General features: G+C 38.6%; 1 protein-coding gene across 5 annotated transcripts in view; it reads right to left on the bottom strand.

Annotated features, from left to right (window-relative positions):
- The window catches only part of specc1 (sperm antigen with calponin homology and coiled-coil domains 1), a 107,872-nt gene that overhangs the window by 32,584 nt on the left and 57,059 nt on the right, over positions 1–18,229 (bottom strand). For all 5 annotated transcript variants that reach the window (XM_015035620.1, XM_015035621.1, XM_015035622.1 and 2 more), the window contains 7 exons: positions 16,884–16,957; positions 12,877–13,052; positions 7,167–7,336; positions 6,107–6,207; positions 5,932–6,007; positions 5,028–5,172; positions 2,274–2,376 (listed from right to left, as the gene is read on the bottom strand). In XM_015035620.1, the coding sequence (XP_014891106.1) occupies positions 2,274–2,376; positions 5,028–5,172; positions 5,932–6,007; positions 6,107–6,207; positions 7,167–7,336; positions 12,877–13,052; positions 16,884–16,957 (845 nt within the window). The remainder of the gene's footprint in view (positions 1–2,273; positions 2,377–5,027; positions 5,173–5,931; positions 6,008–6,106; positions 6,208–7,166; positions 7,337–12,876; positions 13,053–16,883; positions 16,958–18,229) is intronic.

Below are 18,229 nucleotides of genomic sequence, written 5' to 3' on the forward strand. Positions count from 1 at the left end.
TATAGCATATCTCAGCAAACCTTTAAGGGCCTTTAAAAACTGTTCAAACCACTGATTGTGTCTAAAAGTCACTGGTTTTATCCACCCAACAGACGGGCCATCAGCTCTGGTTTCAGAGTGTCTCCTCAGTGCCTCTTTCACCAGCAGAGCAAACTGTGACCTGAAAGTCAGCTGAGATAGAGGGAGGGCGGCTCAAAGTTCAGCAGCATTGTTCTCCAGGAGTCAGAACTATCGACGTCTCACATCACTCAATAACTCAATCTCTCGCTGGAAAAGTTGAATCTATATTTAGAACTTATGAATCTTTCTATGGAAAAGTCACATAAAACAATTGATTTTAAGAAGAAAAAAAAAGAGGCTTTGTCGTATTTTTCATCAGAATGCACACAGGGTTGTAGTCGTTCCTTTCCTTCCAGATCCAGAGTCTGCAGCCCCTCTGCGTGCAGGAAAAACGTTTTAGCACAGTGATTATACTGGCTAATCTGTAATCCCACTGGGCATAATGGGCTCCTTAAACTGGCTATTAGGGGAGAAACTGGGCTTGGTTAATGTCAGCACTTGGCTCTGTGGCCTAACAAATATTTATTCCACCATTCGTGGAACCATTACAACCAGAAATGTTAAAGTATTGCATTACTATTTATATGATTTAAAAAAGTGAAAAACACTAATGAGTTCATGATTTGTGTTCCTTAGAGGAAGGAAAATAACATGAGGTTTTATAAAAATGCTTAAAATATATTTTATGATTGTGTTGATTTCTCATAATCAGTTTTCTCTGCAATTAAACCTGAACATTTTTTAACAGCCTGGCAGATAAAAAAAAAACAAAAAACAGTCAATTCTTCTCTGCAAGATTTATAAACATGAACTTTCATATCCAACCACAGAATCTAGGTTGGATTCAGGTCTGGACTTTGACTAGGCCATTCTAACACATAAACATGCGTTGATCCAAATCATTCCACCGCAACTCTGGCAAGAGGCGAATCGGCAATCAGTCCGTTCTGGAGAGAACGGCTGTCCATCCCCAGACTTTCAGACCGCCTGGTCTGATAAGTGATGCTTACGGTCTAAAGTATTAAGGAACGCGACTCGTTTCAGAGCAGCAGAGAGCTGCTGCACACACACCAGGGCAGAAGCTGAGAAAGCAAAAGGGGTGAGAACTGACTTCTGAAAGAAAATGTCATGAACTTAAATCACAGCAAAGGTCACAACTCCTCCAACGAAAAACCAAATTCAGTTTCTGCTGCTGATTCCAGAAAGTGTGAAAACCAACAGATCAGTTATTGAGAAGTAGATTAAAGGGGAAGTATTATGTGTTTTCCGGGCACATAGCGCCATTTTCTGGCACTACCAAGTATCTACGTTACCTTCAGTTGTTAACATGCTGTGTATATCCAACATGAGTTAAAAGAAATTCGACTTCATAATTCAAGGCCTGAAATTGTCGTATAATCCAGAGATTAAACGACTATAGTCTATAGTAATTGAATGTGACTGAATATAAATAAATAAATGAATGAATGAATAAACAAATAAACAAATAAACAAGCATGCACATGCAAATATGTTAATCTAGAAATAATCTATAAGTATATATGATTTTTTTTAATTAAATGTATGAAAATATCTGGTTTCCACTGTAAACAACATTGTCCAAATTTAGGGTTTGAACCAAACGTTGCATTGCACTTTGCTCCAAAACTGTGCAGGTCGAACATCAATCACTTGCAAGAACTTCATGCAGAAGTCAAGAACTTTCCAAAACTTGAAAACACCGAAGTGAAATTCAAGGATTTCAACCCTGTATCATGTGTATTCGGATGGTAGTTCCCTGTGATTCTTTTCAAGGTTATCAGAGGAAATAATACTAAATATTCTTTGCAAAGTGAAAAAAAATCTGAATAATTGTTCGTCTAAATACACTGGGATAAAGCCATTTACACCAGTGAGATGTGAGACGCCAGTAGCTAAATGGTTGGTCAACAGTACGCCGTTCCGGCTGTGCAACCCAGCGATTGCCAAAAACAAGGTACAAATAAATAAAGATTGACCTCAGTACCTGGGGTCAGAATAAACAATATCACGTCATGCAATATAAAGCAGAGAACGGGAGGTGTCGGCTCACTTTAAAAAAAAAAAAAAAAGAAAACCAGGGGAGTGAAGGCTAAAAATCAAACTGTCAGATGTAGACGTGAAGGAGAGCTGGGCGTGAAAGTGTGTGGAGCACGTCTCATGTTTGAGAGCGTTCTGTGGCCTGTGATCCCTACCGGATAGCCTTCTGTTTTCTTCTGGCACCACTTCAGTAGAGCGTTTCTCTTAGATCCTCCGTACTCCCGCGCCAGAGCGGCCAAGGGGTCCGTTCTTTCCACACTGTCACCAGGGGAACGCGGGCCGCAGTCAGAGGAGAGGGAGAGAGAGCAGAGATGTCATCTGGAGTACAACTTGTGCGATATCTAGTTCAGTTCCTCCACTGTCCCACAGTTATTTATGTGTACGTGGAGGAAGCCTGCTAATCAAAGCTGGTCAGACAGCTAAAATTATGACGGATCAGAGCAATGGATGCGTTGTGCAAACAAATTTTATTATTTGTGGCCCAATTAAAAAAAAAATACAAACAAACATCTGATTCTTCTCAGATTTCTCATAGAACTACTAGATGATTTTTATCTCTCCTTTTCAAAAGTTCTTCTCTGTTTGGACCAGAAAAATAAAAGATCACATGGTTAAACATTTTTATGCAACAGCAAAAGTTGTTTTTTTTTAAAACATATAATCTCAAACTTAAATGAGGCACATTAACTATATTATTTAGATGAAATGCAAAGCTCAGAGCTGCAGGGTGTACAGGAAAACAAATGCAAATGGATTCTAGTAGAAGAAAATTTGATACGTGGGAACAAATCAGCATGCCTGGTAAAAAAAAAAAAAAACTTTACCGAGGGATCGTCTGTTGTCGAGAAAATGAGATGTGCCAACTTTATTTATATAGATTCTGATTCTATAACCTGGAAGATCAGAGTGTTTTTCTAGGTTATCAGTGATACTGAGAGTGTGATTTAGGAGAGTTTTAAGGGAAGAATAGATTTGCTTTAATAAAAAAAACTTTAAACTGAAAAGGCAGCTAAACTTTTTTACAAGTCCAGAAAGTAGAAAAGAGGAGAAAATTAAGGTTCAAAATCTGTGTTTAGTGCTGCTCTAAAGGAAAAACACATTTACTAGTTTTTCTTGCTATATAAAAAAAGCTCCTCTGATTTGCAATTTTTCATTACTGGAGGGAATTATCTTATCTTGCACCATCATGATGATTCCGGAGCTTCTTTGTAGTTTCGTTTATTTGTTTTAGAGTTCAGAGCGGAGCCACGTTTCACTTGGAACGGCGGCCATGTCAGTGCAGAGTGGAAGCCCGTTTTTACTGCCTGGCCCCCCCATGTCCCTATGGTCCCACACTCAAATGTTTCCAGAAAGTCATGCACAACGCGCACAGTTGCAGAGCAGTACGGAAAGAAATCCTATGCATGACGGATAGATTTAACGTCTATCTGTAATATTATTCTAGGGACTTGCTCCCTGGGGTTTGGAGGCCATGGGAACAACACGAGACATGGTCGTTCCACTCAGCATGCTTAAACATTTCACACGTCACTGCGGCTCTGCTGTTGAATTCATTATTTTTCCCGTTTCAGGCTGTGCGACGCTAGAAGCGGACATGTTTTTTTTTTTGTTTTTTTTGCCATTTTAAATTTCTCCAGATTTGCACATATAATCGATAATAACGCAGCGGTTCTCACATAAACAATAAACGTCCTAAACATGGTGACAGATGCAGCTGATATTTGTGGAGAAATTACGTCAGTGACTAAATCGCTGTGATGCTAAATACAGAGTTTAGTAAAGCAATAATATCAGATTTGGACTGGTAGGTTTTTGTGTCTTTGCAGCCAGAGTTTCATAATGTTGGCCGAGTTTTAGTAGAAGATGGAAGATGGCGTTCTCCTTCATGTGGGCCAAAGAGATGATGGTTTTAACCAGCTTTACTGCCTGACTGTAACACATAAAAGTACATCTACTAATGTAACTCAAGGATATCCAGATGCTGGAGTGATGGAGTTTTACTTTTGATGATTCCTGAAGGCAAAAATAATAATAACAACAACAACAATAATTAAGGGGAAAAATGTTATGAAATTTGTAAAAGGTAAATATATCCATTTGAAAACAACCAAACGGTTTGGCACACAATTACACTGCTTTCACAGTTTAGCTTAGCTTAGCAGCATCTCTCACAATTATTGGCAAAAACTTTTTAAAAAATGTATCTTTTATTCCACTGAACTTATTTTTTTATTTGAAAATGTAACATTTATTCTGTTTGGGGGGGGAATCCCAGAAGGAAGGAATTGCTTTTAATTTATCTGACGAACAGGAACAAACATTTCTGTGATGCCATTCAATCAGCGCAGCGCCTGCAGAGATCTTGGAGCATCTTTCTTTGCAAAAATATTCTCGTCTGAGTCGTTATCCAAAACCTACTGATAAACTTCCAGCTATTTTAGACATTTTAATTGTTACTTTAACAAGGTCGCTATTTTCTTTAAGCCTTTTCCACAAGTATGCATCTCTCGTCTATAAGTGGCATGTTTGGACGTCTTAAAATTTGAAGAGTGATTAAAAAGAAAAAGGTCAAAGCGTCACACGACATTTAGATCCAAGAAAGTCACGAATGCAAGTTGCTTGGAACTTTGATCCACTTCAATAGGAAAAAAGGAATTTAAAAAAAATGTCATTTATCTTTACAGGAATGTTGGGATGCCAATAAATTTGGTGCTAGTGTTTATAAATAATAAAAAAAAATAATTATATATATATATATATATATATATATATATTTTTTTTTTTTTTTAAGAGTTGGATGTTTCAAACACTTTTAAAGTGAGAAAGAAGCTGAATTTGTTTTAGTGCTTTCCTTGTAATCACGCTGTTCCTGTGTCTCCAAGCTCATCTTTAGATCCAAATGACGATACCTGAGTTTGCTGCTTCCTCGGCTGTAGCTGAACGATGCGGTGCGACTGCTGAGGGAAATGGGGCTTTTGATTACACTCTCCAGCGAAGGGCTCTTCCTCATGAGGCTGTTTGGTTTCAGGTCCTCGCCAAAACCTGACAACTTATCTGCGGAATCAAAAGGACGCGAAGAGACGGATGTGGATGCAGAAGAATGTGACAAAAAAGTCGAAAACAGAGCGTATCCTGGAAATGTTTGCTTCCAGTCAGGAAACTATGTTCCTACGGCGGCTCCTCAGGGGAGGCTTTGGAAACAAATCAACCGTGACACATTTAAGATAATTTTCAGAGTTGCATTTAAATTAAACGTGTTTTTCTAGAAGGAAGTGGAGAAAGTCAGTGAGAAACTGGCAGAAGTTGGTTGATTGTCCGTATTCATTGTATTTCTCATTGAGGATGTTGAATCAGCAGAACTTTGCTTAAAGCAACCATTTCATCGTGCGTGAGAGCCAAAGGGATTTGAATGAACATGTAAATTTCACCAGGACACAACAAAATCTGATGGTCGGCTCTCTGGGTGAGGACAGGGCTGGCTGACTGGATTTTTTTTCTGCTTGCTGTTTGCATGTCCTCCTTCACTCTGACCGGCTTCCTGCCACAGACCAGCGCAAGGTCAAAGTGCAATCCTGGTTTGGTCAGAGCCTTTAATGGAAGGTCATTGCTGAAGAAGCTGGCTGTGTCAAAATATCTATGATTGATATTAGATTTCTGGCTTATGGGAGAAGATTTTATCCAGAATTGTACAGCAAAAGTGAACAGGAGCCTCAATTCCATATTTTTTGTAGAGAACCAGATCGTTATGCCATGCAACAACCGATCGGATACGGAACGGCAGATTAAATAAGATTTGGACCGAGTGTTACATACCACGAGGATGAGCGAACTCGCCGTGATTTATTCTTTTTTCCAGCGTCTTTGATAGTGGCTTAATGTAGGAATGCCTCTAAAAAAAGAAAGACAAAAAAAAAAAAAAGTCTAAACCAAGCTCCCCTCCACCAAATCCTACATGTGACTTTTGGATGCAGGCTGCGGTTTTAGGTACCTGGATGGGGGAGACGGCTGCAGCTGGTGCAGTGCGCACAGGGATCCCACTCAGAGGGCTTCTGGGGGTGGGAAGCACCGGAACCGCGTGACATGGTCCATCTGTAACATCCACCATCAATGTCAGAGTGTGTTTTTGTTTTTCATTAAGGCTGTGGTGTCACAGCTTACGTTTGGTATAGAAGCAGCAAAACAGTGAATAAAGAGCAACATTAAGATTAAAGAACAGATCAGGGAGAAAGATGTGGAGACGTTTAAAGCAGTTAGAAAATAATACCATAAGTTTTGCACATGTAAAGGAGAACCACTGACTCCAAAAACTGGGACCGGTAAAACCCCAGAAAATTTGCTTGGGACCAAGAGATCCATGGTAGCTCTGGAGGAGCTGCAGACAGCACTGCTTCTGTATTCGTCATGCCGTGTATAAACCAGACAGAGAGCTATAAAAAAAGTAATAAGTTCAAAGTGAACATTAAAGTCCAATTTCTGAGTTTGCCACCGGCCATGTGGTGCACAAGGTCCTCCAGTCAGATGATCACAGACTTTATTACTTTGACCTACATTAAGACATTTAAGGATATTTTTTGCAAATAAAGTGGCCATAAATTAATATCTGTAAAAGTGCAAAGCTGGTAAAAACACCCTAGTACACGTGCAGCGAAACGGGGGGTATGCAAAATATTTGAATAGAAATGCATGCCACTCTTTCCAGATTTGTGTTTAAATGCTGAATCCTATGAGAAACCATCTAAAAACAACAAACAAACAAAAAAAAACATTTACTAAAACAGCTAATCAGTCCCGGTCTTGCAGCTCATCTCATATGTTGACCTCCGCCAAATGATTTTCCTGACAAACACCAGAATGGCCTCCGCTCCCGTCCCCCATCCCTCACCCATGCAGCCTGCCAGGAGTCAGCCCAGACCTGACGAGCTGAGAAACGACAGACATGAACGCTGGAGACCACAGCTGCTCGTCAGCTGTTCTCCTCTACAGCTACACCGATGTGACGGGACGGCCGGCCTGGCCACTGCTTGTGTCTGCGTGTGCTTGGTGCTCACTCTGTTCAACGGTGTCAAAGGACTTAATGAGGGATTTGACGGTCGCTCCGGGCTCCGAGCTGGCATCTTCGCCGGTGTCGGCGGGAGACGTGCCAGGGATCACGGAGATGCCGCACCATTGGCTGCCGCCGCCGTCGGAGTTCAACGCTCGCCCGTCATCACCTTGGGACCTGACAGACACAAGAAACACAATTTCTTGCATATACTCGAGCAAAACATATTGCTTATGGTGGTGGAAGGGGGATGCAGTCCGTTTCTGATCCAAAATCTTCCATGTTAGTCCTGATGATGAGTAGGAATGAAGGCTCTGAAATAAAAACGTGTTCTAAATTTACTAATGAGATGATATGAGCATTCAAACACCTGAAAACTTGCAAATCCTTCAGGTTATTTTTTTTAACAAATAAAAATAAAAATACCCAATTCTTTGCAAAAAAAAATAATAACTTGAGCTCAGTCAGACTGGATGGAGATCTGAAAACGATAATCTTGCACAGATTCCAACTTGGATTTGGATCAGAGTCCTGTGACTGATCAGCTCAGTCGCTTACATTAGTTCAGACTTTACGGGTTTTCTTCTGGGCCGTCCTGTATATAAAACCCTCCTCCCCATATTCTCACCAATTCTGATCAGTGAAGAAATCCCACATTATGATGCTGCCACCGTAATGAGTCTACAGACCAGTATGATGTGTAAATAAAAGCCATGGGGCTGGATACATTTTGTTTATTTATTCACCTAATGAATAACAATCAGACATTTACATAAAACTTCACATACAGAAAAAAACAAAACAAAAAACAGCCAAGTCCTTCCTCGGCAAAATAAATTATCACAATATGAACAGGAATGCTCAGCCTCATAAAAAGATTTTTCCAAACATTTCATCTTTTCTTATATAACCTAACTTACTCGAGCACCAGTACCGCTCACTCGGCTTGGATGATATGGCTTTTTAAAGTTGGGTTGTAAAAGGACCTCATGTTTCACACGCACTGTCAGTATAATTCTACAACTCTGGTATGTGATGCTCTCCAAGAGTTTAAACCAAAGGTGAGGAAAATATTTACACATAAACACATAAAGCTTGTAATTTATTGGAATCTGCTAAAGGTTAGAAAAGGTCAGTGTGGTTAATATATTAAATTCTGATTTTTGCAAAAAAAAGAGGGAGTATAGAATATAAATATTTGAAAGTGATGTAAATATTTCGGGAACACAGTTTTATTGGTCTATGACTTTAAATTTTGATTTTAAGACAATTCGATTGGTCCAGAAGTACGCCGTTAACGGTTACATCTAACATTGGCAGCATGGCATCATGACATCTGCATGTAAAAATAATTCTACCAACAAAAAAATTACACAACTGTAAAACATGGGAGACCTCGAAGCTGAGATGCCTAATTAAGTGTCAATATGTGATCCACAGCGCCATCTTAGGGCTAGAAAAATGAACTGCAGTCCATTTGAATAGCAGAAGAAAGACTAAGAAAGAGCTGTCAGTGACGTATTTTATACAAAAACAGTAACAAGAAGATAAAAGCAAAAAACAAAACAAAACAAAAAAAGAGATCCTTAAAGCTCCTGGATGGAGGATGTTCAGTCTGATTTTTTTTCCTTTGCTGCAAAACCATGATCACTAAGAATTACACCAAATAGTTTTGACATTTTTAATCCTGATGAAGATTTATGAAAACTATTGGATTACCCTGTAATTTGGATTTCTAAAACAAATTACTGCGCTACTTTAATTTAGCAAATTAAGGTTATTATCCACTGGCAAGTCGCGCTCAGACCGGTTAATGTGCGGCTCTGTTTTACCCCAGATAGTGAAGATTTCCATGACACGCTCTGTTCCTGGGCGGGACGTGAGCAGCAGCAGATGTGGTCAACCCTACGCTGTTTGCAGCTTCATTCTGCAAAGGAGAACCTTGAGGTTCTGGTTCAGATGGACTCAAATAACACAGATATCCAGCCATTTCAAAAGACTCAGACTGGCTGATTATTCCTCTTTGCTTGTAAATATTACCACGTTCTGGTACTTTATAGTTTTAAATGTACAAACTTTTGGATTTTGGTAATGCAGTCAAAACACCAATAGCCACACCTGAACTTACCTCTTTTTTTTAATTCAAAAGAAGAATAAAATTCACGTCACAAGCTAATATTATGATCTTATAATATTAGAACATCATATTTTCTGGACTATAGAGCGCACCATACTTATAAGCCGCACCTACAAATTTTTTTGAAAAAAACAAAACAAAACAAAACTGGAAACATGCATATATAAGCCGCTATAATCCACTGGTATCTCCGCCGCTCTTGGTTTTCCATAAGGACGCAATAATAAATAAATCTGCTGGATTTATTAAGGAAGCAGCCCTGCTTCTCTAACGCTGAACCATGGATTTGTTCACGCCGAGTTTACATGCTGCCAGATCGACAGCCCTCAACTTAAAAGCTGCATCATATGAGTTTGAAGAAATTTCTCTGTCATGCCTGCTGCTAGCATGTGCTTGTTCTAAGTGAAAATTAGCGTGTTCTTCTTTGATTTCCAATTTTGACTTCCAATGATACACTTCCTGCTAAAGAGCCCCCTGGTGGTTAAAGAAAAATCCACAGAAAAGCAGCACCAGACTACAAGCCGCACGGTTCAAAGCGTGAGGACAAAGTAGCTCACGCTTTTCCTCACGTGAGGAGGAAAAGCGTGGTAGTTCCGGTGTTTTACACTGTCGGCGCAAACCTGCAGCCCTTGGCAGAAAGCTGACCACAGCTGCACTGATTCTCTCTTCAGAGACCTGCTAGCAGAGATGCTACATCACAGTTAATCTGCTCCAAAACGTAACGCACGTAATGGTTAATTCCTGGAATTCATATCACAAGCTAATATTATGCAAGGTGTTTTACATGTGCAACCAGGAATGAACCATTCCAGCAATTAATGGTTCATTTAAACAACTTTGTGTTAATAGTTGTTTAAATGAATGAGTAATACATAATGTTTTCTATTTTGCTCCCAAAAGGCAAAACAACAGACTGAACATCCTCTAACAGCAGTGCTTCTATATTTTTCCTAAAGGGATGTGGAAATATTACAAAATTTATTTATTTTTAATATTTTATCTCCTTGCTTTTGCATTTAGAAGCAAGATTTAGCCATTTTCCAAAGTTGCAAATTCAGTGATAGAAATTCCTAGCTATGTCGAACCTAAAAAATTCAGCATTTGTTACACCCCTCACCATAACAGGCCGTTCCATCTTCTCCAATTTCTCAAAGGCACAAAAGATTTCATTTAAAAAGTCGTCCACAACACAAGAACCCAACAGTCCAGACAAAACGAGAAAATTCAGTGAGAAAATAAAATAGAATACTCTCATTTAAAAAGTCCCCCAAAATATTTTAGCCATATATGGAGAAATGAAGCCGTGAAGGCCCGAACGTCCTTCTGCACAGTGAGTCAAAACAAAGCTGGTTTCCATAAAATAGAAGTGCAACAATAACACTGTCTTCACATGATGCTGAGATGAGGGTCACTCTCTAGTGTCCTTCCACTGCCGTCTTGGTGTCAAAAGTGGCTCCAGTGCTGATTCTGAAAAGAAAAAGATAAGAAAATTAAAAATGAATGATGTAGAAAGTCTACTTTAAAAACAAACAAACAAACACATGATTGCTTCTTCGTGTCATTTAAAAAGCCAGACCTCTGGGCATATTTTTCCTCAACTCCTCCATGCACACCTCATAAGATTAAAACAGTCACTCATACAGCCAGATCACCCTGTGATGGAGATGCTATGGATATGTATCTGTGTCGTTAAAAACAGCATGAGTTCAGTCCAAGTCATGCCAGTGCAGCCATCATCATCATCATCCTGCTTTTTCCATCAAAAAAAAAAAGTAGGAGTGTTATTCATCGAAAACAACAGCAGGTGGCACCAGATACAATCTAACTGATCCACATGTTTAGAGAGCAAACCGGGAAGGAATGGTAGCCCTAACGGTGCAGTCAGCCAGCGTATGGAGAAGCAGACAGAGTCAGACAGGCTGAAGAAGCAGCATGAAGCCAAACACAGAGAGGAAGGTCAGTGAGCGTTGGCAGCACACAAGGCGGGGAGCGGCAGGCTGGCTGAGAACTCACCTGGGCTTCGGGCTCGTCAGACGGACGTCTTTAACAGAGACATCAGCTGATGGAGGAGGGGAGCGGACGCAGCACAACAGCTTTTCTTGGGGAAAGTTTGGTGATTGAGATGTGGTCTAATACCAGAAACTAAATACACGGGTACTTATCTGTATCTCGTGCTTATGCAATCGTTTATTTATTATTATTTTGAACATGCTAAAGTGCTTAAAATAATAAAGAAGTATTTCATCCGGAGTGATGATGATAATATAACAAACCACCGTTAAGGTTTTATCATTTGGAATTTTAGGACTCTTTTGGTAAATCACACATAAACCACAGCTATCCTCAGTTTTAAAATTTAAGAACTATTTTAGAACCTTTTCACCTTTTGTCACGCTACAACAACTTCAACATATTTCAATGGGATCTGGTCAGCTAGACAAGCAAAAAGTAGCTCGTCATTTTTAAGTGAAAAGACAACGGAACACAGTTTTGAAATATTTTATAAAAATATGCAAAAGGTGGTACTTTACTCTTTGTCCAACCAACTGCCTTCAAAAGTATCTAATTGCTAAATAAAGTCCACTGAAATGTTGTTTAATCCGAGTATAAATACAGACAAAAAAAGTTTTCTTTCAGATTTTTAAGTGTAGGGAAAAAAAATCATATTCATTCACATTTATGCACTAGGTGTCAAACACATTTCCATTTTAGGCCACACCAAGATCATGGATGTCCTCAAATAGCTGGTTGTAGCAGAATAAATTAAAGTGCAATAAAATGATCTATTGAAGTACTAAAAGTAGTATAGCTTTCTCTGTATTCAATGAGTACTTCAGAAAATCAAATATTGGAAATCTTTTCACACTCACATAATTTTGAAATATATAAATAAAAACTGATTTGACTAAATAAGTAACATCTAAGCACATGACTTATCTTGAAGTTCTATTTATTTGGATTTGAGGACCATATAAATAGTTATGGCGGCCCAGATTTGGCCCGTGGACCTTGAGTTTGACACATGACACCAAATAAGATCCATTTTTTGGGTTTATTGTGAAAAAATGTGAAAAGGTAAATTAATTTGGCACTTTAAATATGCCTATAATAAAACTGCAATGACTTTTTCACATGTAACGTGTTTCGAGTGTGAAGTCCGAATGTTTGCCACAGATCATAATACATGTTGAAGAGGGAAACAGAAAGGGCAGCAGCTTTGAGAGGAGTAAAAAATACAGAGGGAAAATAAAACTGCAGGAGATGGCTCATTGACCTACAGAGTCTGCCAAATCCCAGGAACACGAACACCGAAGCTCTCAATTATGCCTCCGATGAAAACATATCCTCTCTTAGGATCAAACAGGAAATTTGGGAACCTCTTGAGCAAGAGTTTCTTTCGAGTCGGGATCATTTGGACCACTTGTCTAAAGACTGTTGCTGCGGGGAGATCTGGCAGGACTCTGATAGGTATGTCACATCCTGGTACGTTCAGAGAGAAAGGAGCTGTAGCCTGGTGCCTGAGGGGGCTGGAAGGAGATGGCTGGGTGGGCATAAGGGGGATGGAAACGGTGGGCAGTACCTGACTCCCTGCATGGCCTGCAGGTCTGCAGAAAGCTTCGCGCTGCGGTCCTGCTCCTCCTGCAGCTGCCTCCTGAGAGCGCGCAGCTCCTGCTGAGCTTCCACTTTGATGTCGTTGGCCACCACCACCGCTGTCTGGAGGTCTGCCTGAAAGCGCCGCCATTCCTCTCTCTCCTCCTAAATACATAAACACATGGATCAGCACAGGTTGAGGCACAGCAGTTAATTTATGCAAATTTAAAAAAAAACCCAAAACAACAACAACACAGGGGCAAATAAAAAAAAACAGCCGAGAGTCACTGATCGCTAGTAAGCACCCCAAAACTGAAGCCTAAAAATAAATAAAAGGATGTTGCTTATTAACAGTATGTTAAAAATAGTATCAATGATTCTTTAGGGTCCCTAAATGCATGAAAAAAATTGTCTTCCTATGATAAAGGTCGGCTTAAATGCATCTGCCAAGACTATTTCAAACAATCTGGAAAAGAGATGAATCTCAGGATTTTAAAGGTCTGAGGCTGCCATGCTTGGCTGATTAAACAGGATTATAAACCCTTTGGGATTTTATCATGAATTGTGCATGAAAGATCTATCAGGATTCTGTCTGGATCCTTTTGCAGGAATCATAAGTGATTGTAGCATCCACATAACACCAAATCTGACATTTAAGATGAAAATGTTAAAAGCAATTATTCTTCCAATCTGGAAATAGCAATGCTGTATATGTTTAAGTTTGTTTCATTTGCTTATAGTTTAGGTATGAAACTCTCTCCATAAGACGAAAAGCTAAACTTTAGCTGTTGTTGCAATTTCACATCGTGTTTTAAAATAAAAAGCTGTACTGACAAAATAGCTGACGACCAGAATGGGTCGATTTTCTTCTAAACTGACTCCGATCAGAAGAATCTAACATTTTTCTGATCAGTGATTGAGGAACTTGGGCTAAGGTCTAAAAATGAAGACAGAAAATGTTTAGGAGGCTTTTAGAAAATTGTACTTTCTATGAAGCTGCTACAACCTGCAAAGTAAAACTTGGTCTGGTTTGTTCTAGCAAATAGCTCAGTTCAATCTGCAAGGGACACTTTGCAAGCTAACATTAGCCAATAGCATGTGATGGATTTACATCCGCTGACAGATTCAGCCCGTTTTTTTGTTGTTCCTGAACAACAAAAGAAGAAACTTGGCTGCCTAAGAAATAGTTGGAACTTTTAAGGACATCCAGCAGCTAGCCTAAGGGTCTACTATCACAGTGTGCTAACTATGCTAATCATGCAAAAATGCTAATTAATACAAGATGTCTAAAAACAGCGTAAAATGTCAGCTCTGTCATTTTAAACATGTCCGCTGTGCTAATTACACAAAATGCTAATGCAATATGCTTAAATACAGTTTAAAATGTCAGCTGTGGCATTTTATTTTTGTTTTGAAATATTACTAGAATTGTGTTATCACACAAAGTAGAGGAGCAGACTGTTTGCTGTCATTTAAAAGTACATTGCTATTTATACTTTTTAAAGAGAAATAAGAATGGGCTAAAATCAAATCATTAGGTTGTTGGTGACTGAAAACTGGCCAATTCATTTCTAATTTGTGCTTTTCTGGTTAAAGCAAAGTTGATAACAAGCTTCTCATGGTGCTTTCTCCAAATAAGAAATAAAACTTCTATTTTCATTTAAATCATATTTTATATTTATAAGTGTCAGATTAAGTTATAAAAAAAAGACAAAACAAAAACCCATCTCTCTACATTCAACTGTCTAAAAAACTGTTCCCAGATGTTTACTGGAAATCTGTCCATGAATTTTCTGCAAAAAATCTCAACAATTTTGCCAAGTACAACAACAATACAACCTCATATCATCACACAGCCCAAATTGTTTGGACTTTTACTGAACACTTCCTTTCCTCCATGGTCCTAAGTCCTAAACTGTTCATTTGTTTAAAATAATAATAATAATAATGGTACTCATTTGTTGGACCACTATCCACATTTCCATTCTGTGATGGTTCTGAGCCAAGAAAGGTTACATTTAAAGTTTCATTTGGAAACATGGCTCTGTTATAGTGCCTGACGCGTGTTATGGGACAGCCATTAATGTTGCGCTCTGATATGACAAGAGTCCAGACCGGGCTACTAACCTACAAAACACCAACATTATTCCACATTTCTTGAACTGTTTCAAAGTACTATAAACCACAGAATGAAGTAGAAGAAAATCTGTTTGAATTATTCTTGGAATAACTTTAATTTTATACAGATAAACATTACAAAACATGCCAGTTTTTTCAGTCACAGACGATCCTTTTGTATCAATTCATAATTGCTATAGACCTGCTGCTATCAGTAGGTATAATCTGAATTGTTCTGTTGTGTTTTTATATGTCAGGACTGAGCAAAACAAAACGGACACAGTCCTTTCACATGGGGATAAAACACCACTCATCTGCTTATTTAATCATTTTTAAGACAAAATGTAATAATAAGAGTGTGCATTCAATTTACATTATTTACAACATTTTGCAATACTTTAGTCTCCATCAGTTTGCAGTTGATCGCCAAGATCCATTGGATAATAAACTGCATGAGATTATTTTGTCTCCACACACAGAGCCCATGTTTTATCAAGATCAGCTCGTTAGCCGCTCGGGCTGCTAAAGGTTGGTAATTTGTGTCACACTGACCTTCTTCCTTTCGCAGATGTTTTTGGGCATGAAAAGCAGACATGAGTTCAAACCGTCTACTGGGACGTTGCGTCATAGCTGGCTTTAGCGGGTTCCAGGAAGGCTGAACATGTTACAGAAACGTTGTTCTGTTCAGTTCCTTTAAACTTTTAACCTCCCTCTGTTATGGAGTATGATAGATTTGGAAATGTTGACAGATTTTTGGACATTTCAGTTGGGATGTTAGGATTTACATCTTCCTGGGATTTCACATGGAGACTGAAACTTTACTAATGCCAACTGTGCTAGCAGTAGATTAAAAGCAACTCGTAATGTCAACTTTGTATCATTTTGTCTTTGTTGTTTCACATTAATCTTTCTCTCACAAGGTAAGCCTTCTGCTTGCTAGAAAGGGCTAGAAAAAAAAGTCATTGTTGTTAATTCTACTTCTTCTAGAACATTAGAAATCAGGTAAAATATGCACTGGCTCTTACAAATTTAATAACTAAATCTCTCATTGTTGCATCTCGAAATAATGTCAAGTCAATTTTTTCAGAAACAGTATCGCTCACCACCTAAACTTCGAAAAGGATTTGGAAAACTCTGCTAACATGCGGCACAATGCTGTCTGACCAGAGCTCAGTGGAAAGATTTATGTTGGCATGAAGACAAGAGAGGAAAAAACAAGCCAAACGAAATCATCCTGACCTCCAAGTGACACCAAAAACAGTGTTTCTTTGAAATATTGATTTCCATAAAACTGTGTCAGTGTCGAACTATTTTATGCATCTGATATTTATGCAAAACATTAAGACCTAAAATGTTTTGCGGGTTAAATGATGTAAGGAAAACATGTGACGTAACAGCACGAGTTTTGATTAACCTAATTTTTTCTCACCCTTCTGTCTTTTCTATTTTCACAGTTTCCTTCACTTCCGGTGACCTTTGGCATCTTGTCAGGTGTCAGAGTTCATCTAACTGACCAAATGCATTGAGGTGAATATCAGATATGACCCATTTACTCTGAGATGATATTTATGAATTGTTGGCACATATATAAACTCAACAAAGAATTCTGCATACCTTACTATTATCTTATAATTGTGAAAATACATATTTCCTAAAGAAGGCTGAACAGTTTGGTTGATTCCCACTTTTAGGTAGAACAAGGAAAAGAAAGATGTTGTACATGTAGCGCATTTGAATTTCCGAAAATATCAGTCTTTATAGAAATACGGTGAAATATTTTATGACCTGTATCATTCAAATGGGTCCAAACCGGAGCAGCAAACAACAATTAGTTGAACTTTTGAACCGAAGCAGAATGCCACGTCACAGATTTCTTACCTTCATCTGTCGATTCAAAACCTTCAGCTGTCGCTCTGCTTCGCCCTTCTGCTCCTCAATCTTTTTGACAAGATCTGCAACAGCAAAGTTCAGATATTTAAAAAACCCCCAAAAAGAACAGCATAACAAACTAAACACACGTCCTGTAGTAGCAGTCACCGTTATAGTGTGTGAACAGTTTGATTATGTTAGAGAAACGGCAGCCAACTCTTCCAAAAATAAAACGTCCAATAACAGAACTATTCTTGAAGTACGTCTCGGTCGCTGCAATAATATTATCAAGCCAATATAACTTGCCCTGATTTACAGCAGTAACATGAACGTTTTTTAATCAACGATAGATGTACTTCACTTTACACTCCCTTGGATGTTTAAAGAGTCCTCCTGGGAATCGGTCTGGGCAGACTGAGCTTAAATAATCCTACAGCCCTGCAGTAAATCCTGCACTTATGGGTGTGCAAACCTTCAGCTTTTGTAGGGACTGTGGAGAGAATTTATTCATGGCTATTTTCAAAGTATTTATAATGTTCATATTCCCATTGCTGTATTGTGCATAGACCTCGCATTTTAATGGTGGAACTGGGAATATAGTTTTACTATGTTGAAATTTTCCGTGACATGAGCAAAGCGTCTTACAAACACCACATACCCCATCCACGCGCTCCAGTGCAACAAATGGCATGCAAATGCTACCAAGTGTCGGAGTTATGATCCTAGATTAGTGTCATGTTACACTATGCAGTCACTCTGTCTACCCTGCTGAAGATTCACTCACTTCAGCATGAGAAATGTTTGAAGTGGATTCACCTGATGGCAGTAAGATCAACTTTCTGATTGTTTCAGCTAATAACCATTACATTAGATGGAGCCCTTTATAAACTGTTGAGCATTTAACTTTAACCCAAGATGGTCAGGTGATTATAAAATATGAACAAAAATCCAGAGATGGGGACCATCAACAAAAGTAATCAATTATTATACTGTAAACTGTTTATGTATACAGTTTTATCTACGCAAACTGGGGTGCATCATAAACCGCAACAACACTTCATAAATGTAACAAGCTTTTATATTTTAAAAAATGCACTTTGCTTTATCAATATTAGGGGTCACCAGAGTGCTGCTTAGTAGGCAACATGTGGCCCTCTAAATGACTTTGTGTAAGTCTAGAATGGAGCAAACCTGGTCTGCAAGCACTGGCACTTATTGCAAATCATGGTGACATTTTCACAGACAAAATCACAAAAAAAAAAAAAAAAAAAAAAAAAAAAAAAAAAAAAAAGGGGAAAACCCAAAATTTTTTTGAAAAAATTTTTTTTTCCCCGGTTTTTAAATATATTCTATTT

This window comes from Poecilia latipinna, unplaced genomic scaffold, assembly GCF_001443285.1.
Source record: "Poecilia latipinna isolate Pla-1442-1.1 unplaced genomic scaffold, P_latipinna-1.0 Scaffold340, whole genome shotgun sequence".
Classification (NCBI taxonomy): Eukaryota; Metazoa; Chordata; class Actinopteri; order Cyprinodontiformes; family Poeciliidae; genus Poecilia; species Poecilia latipinna.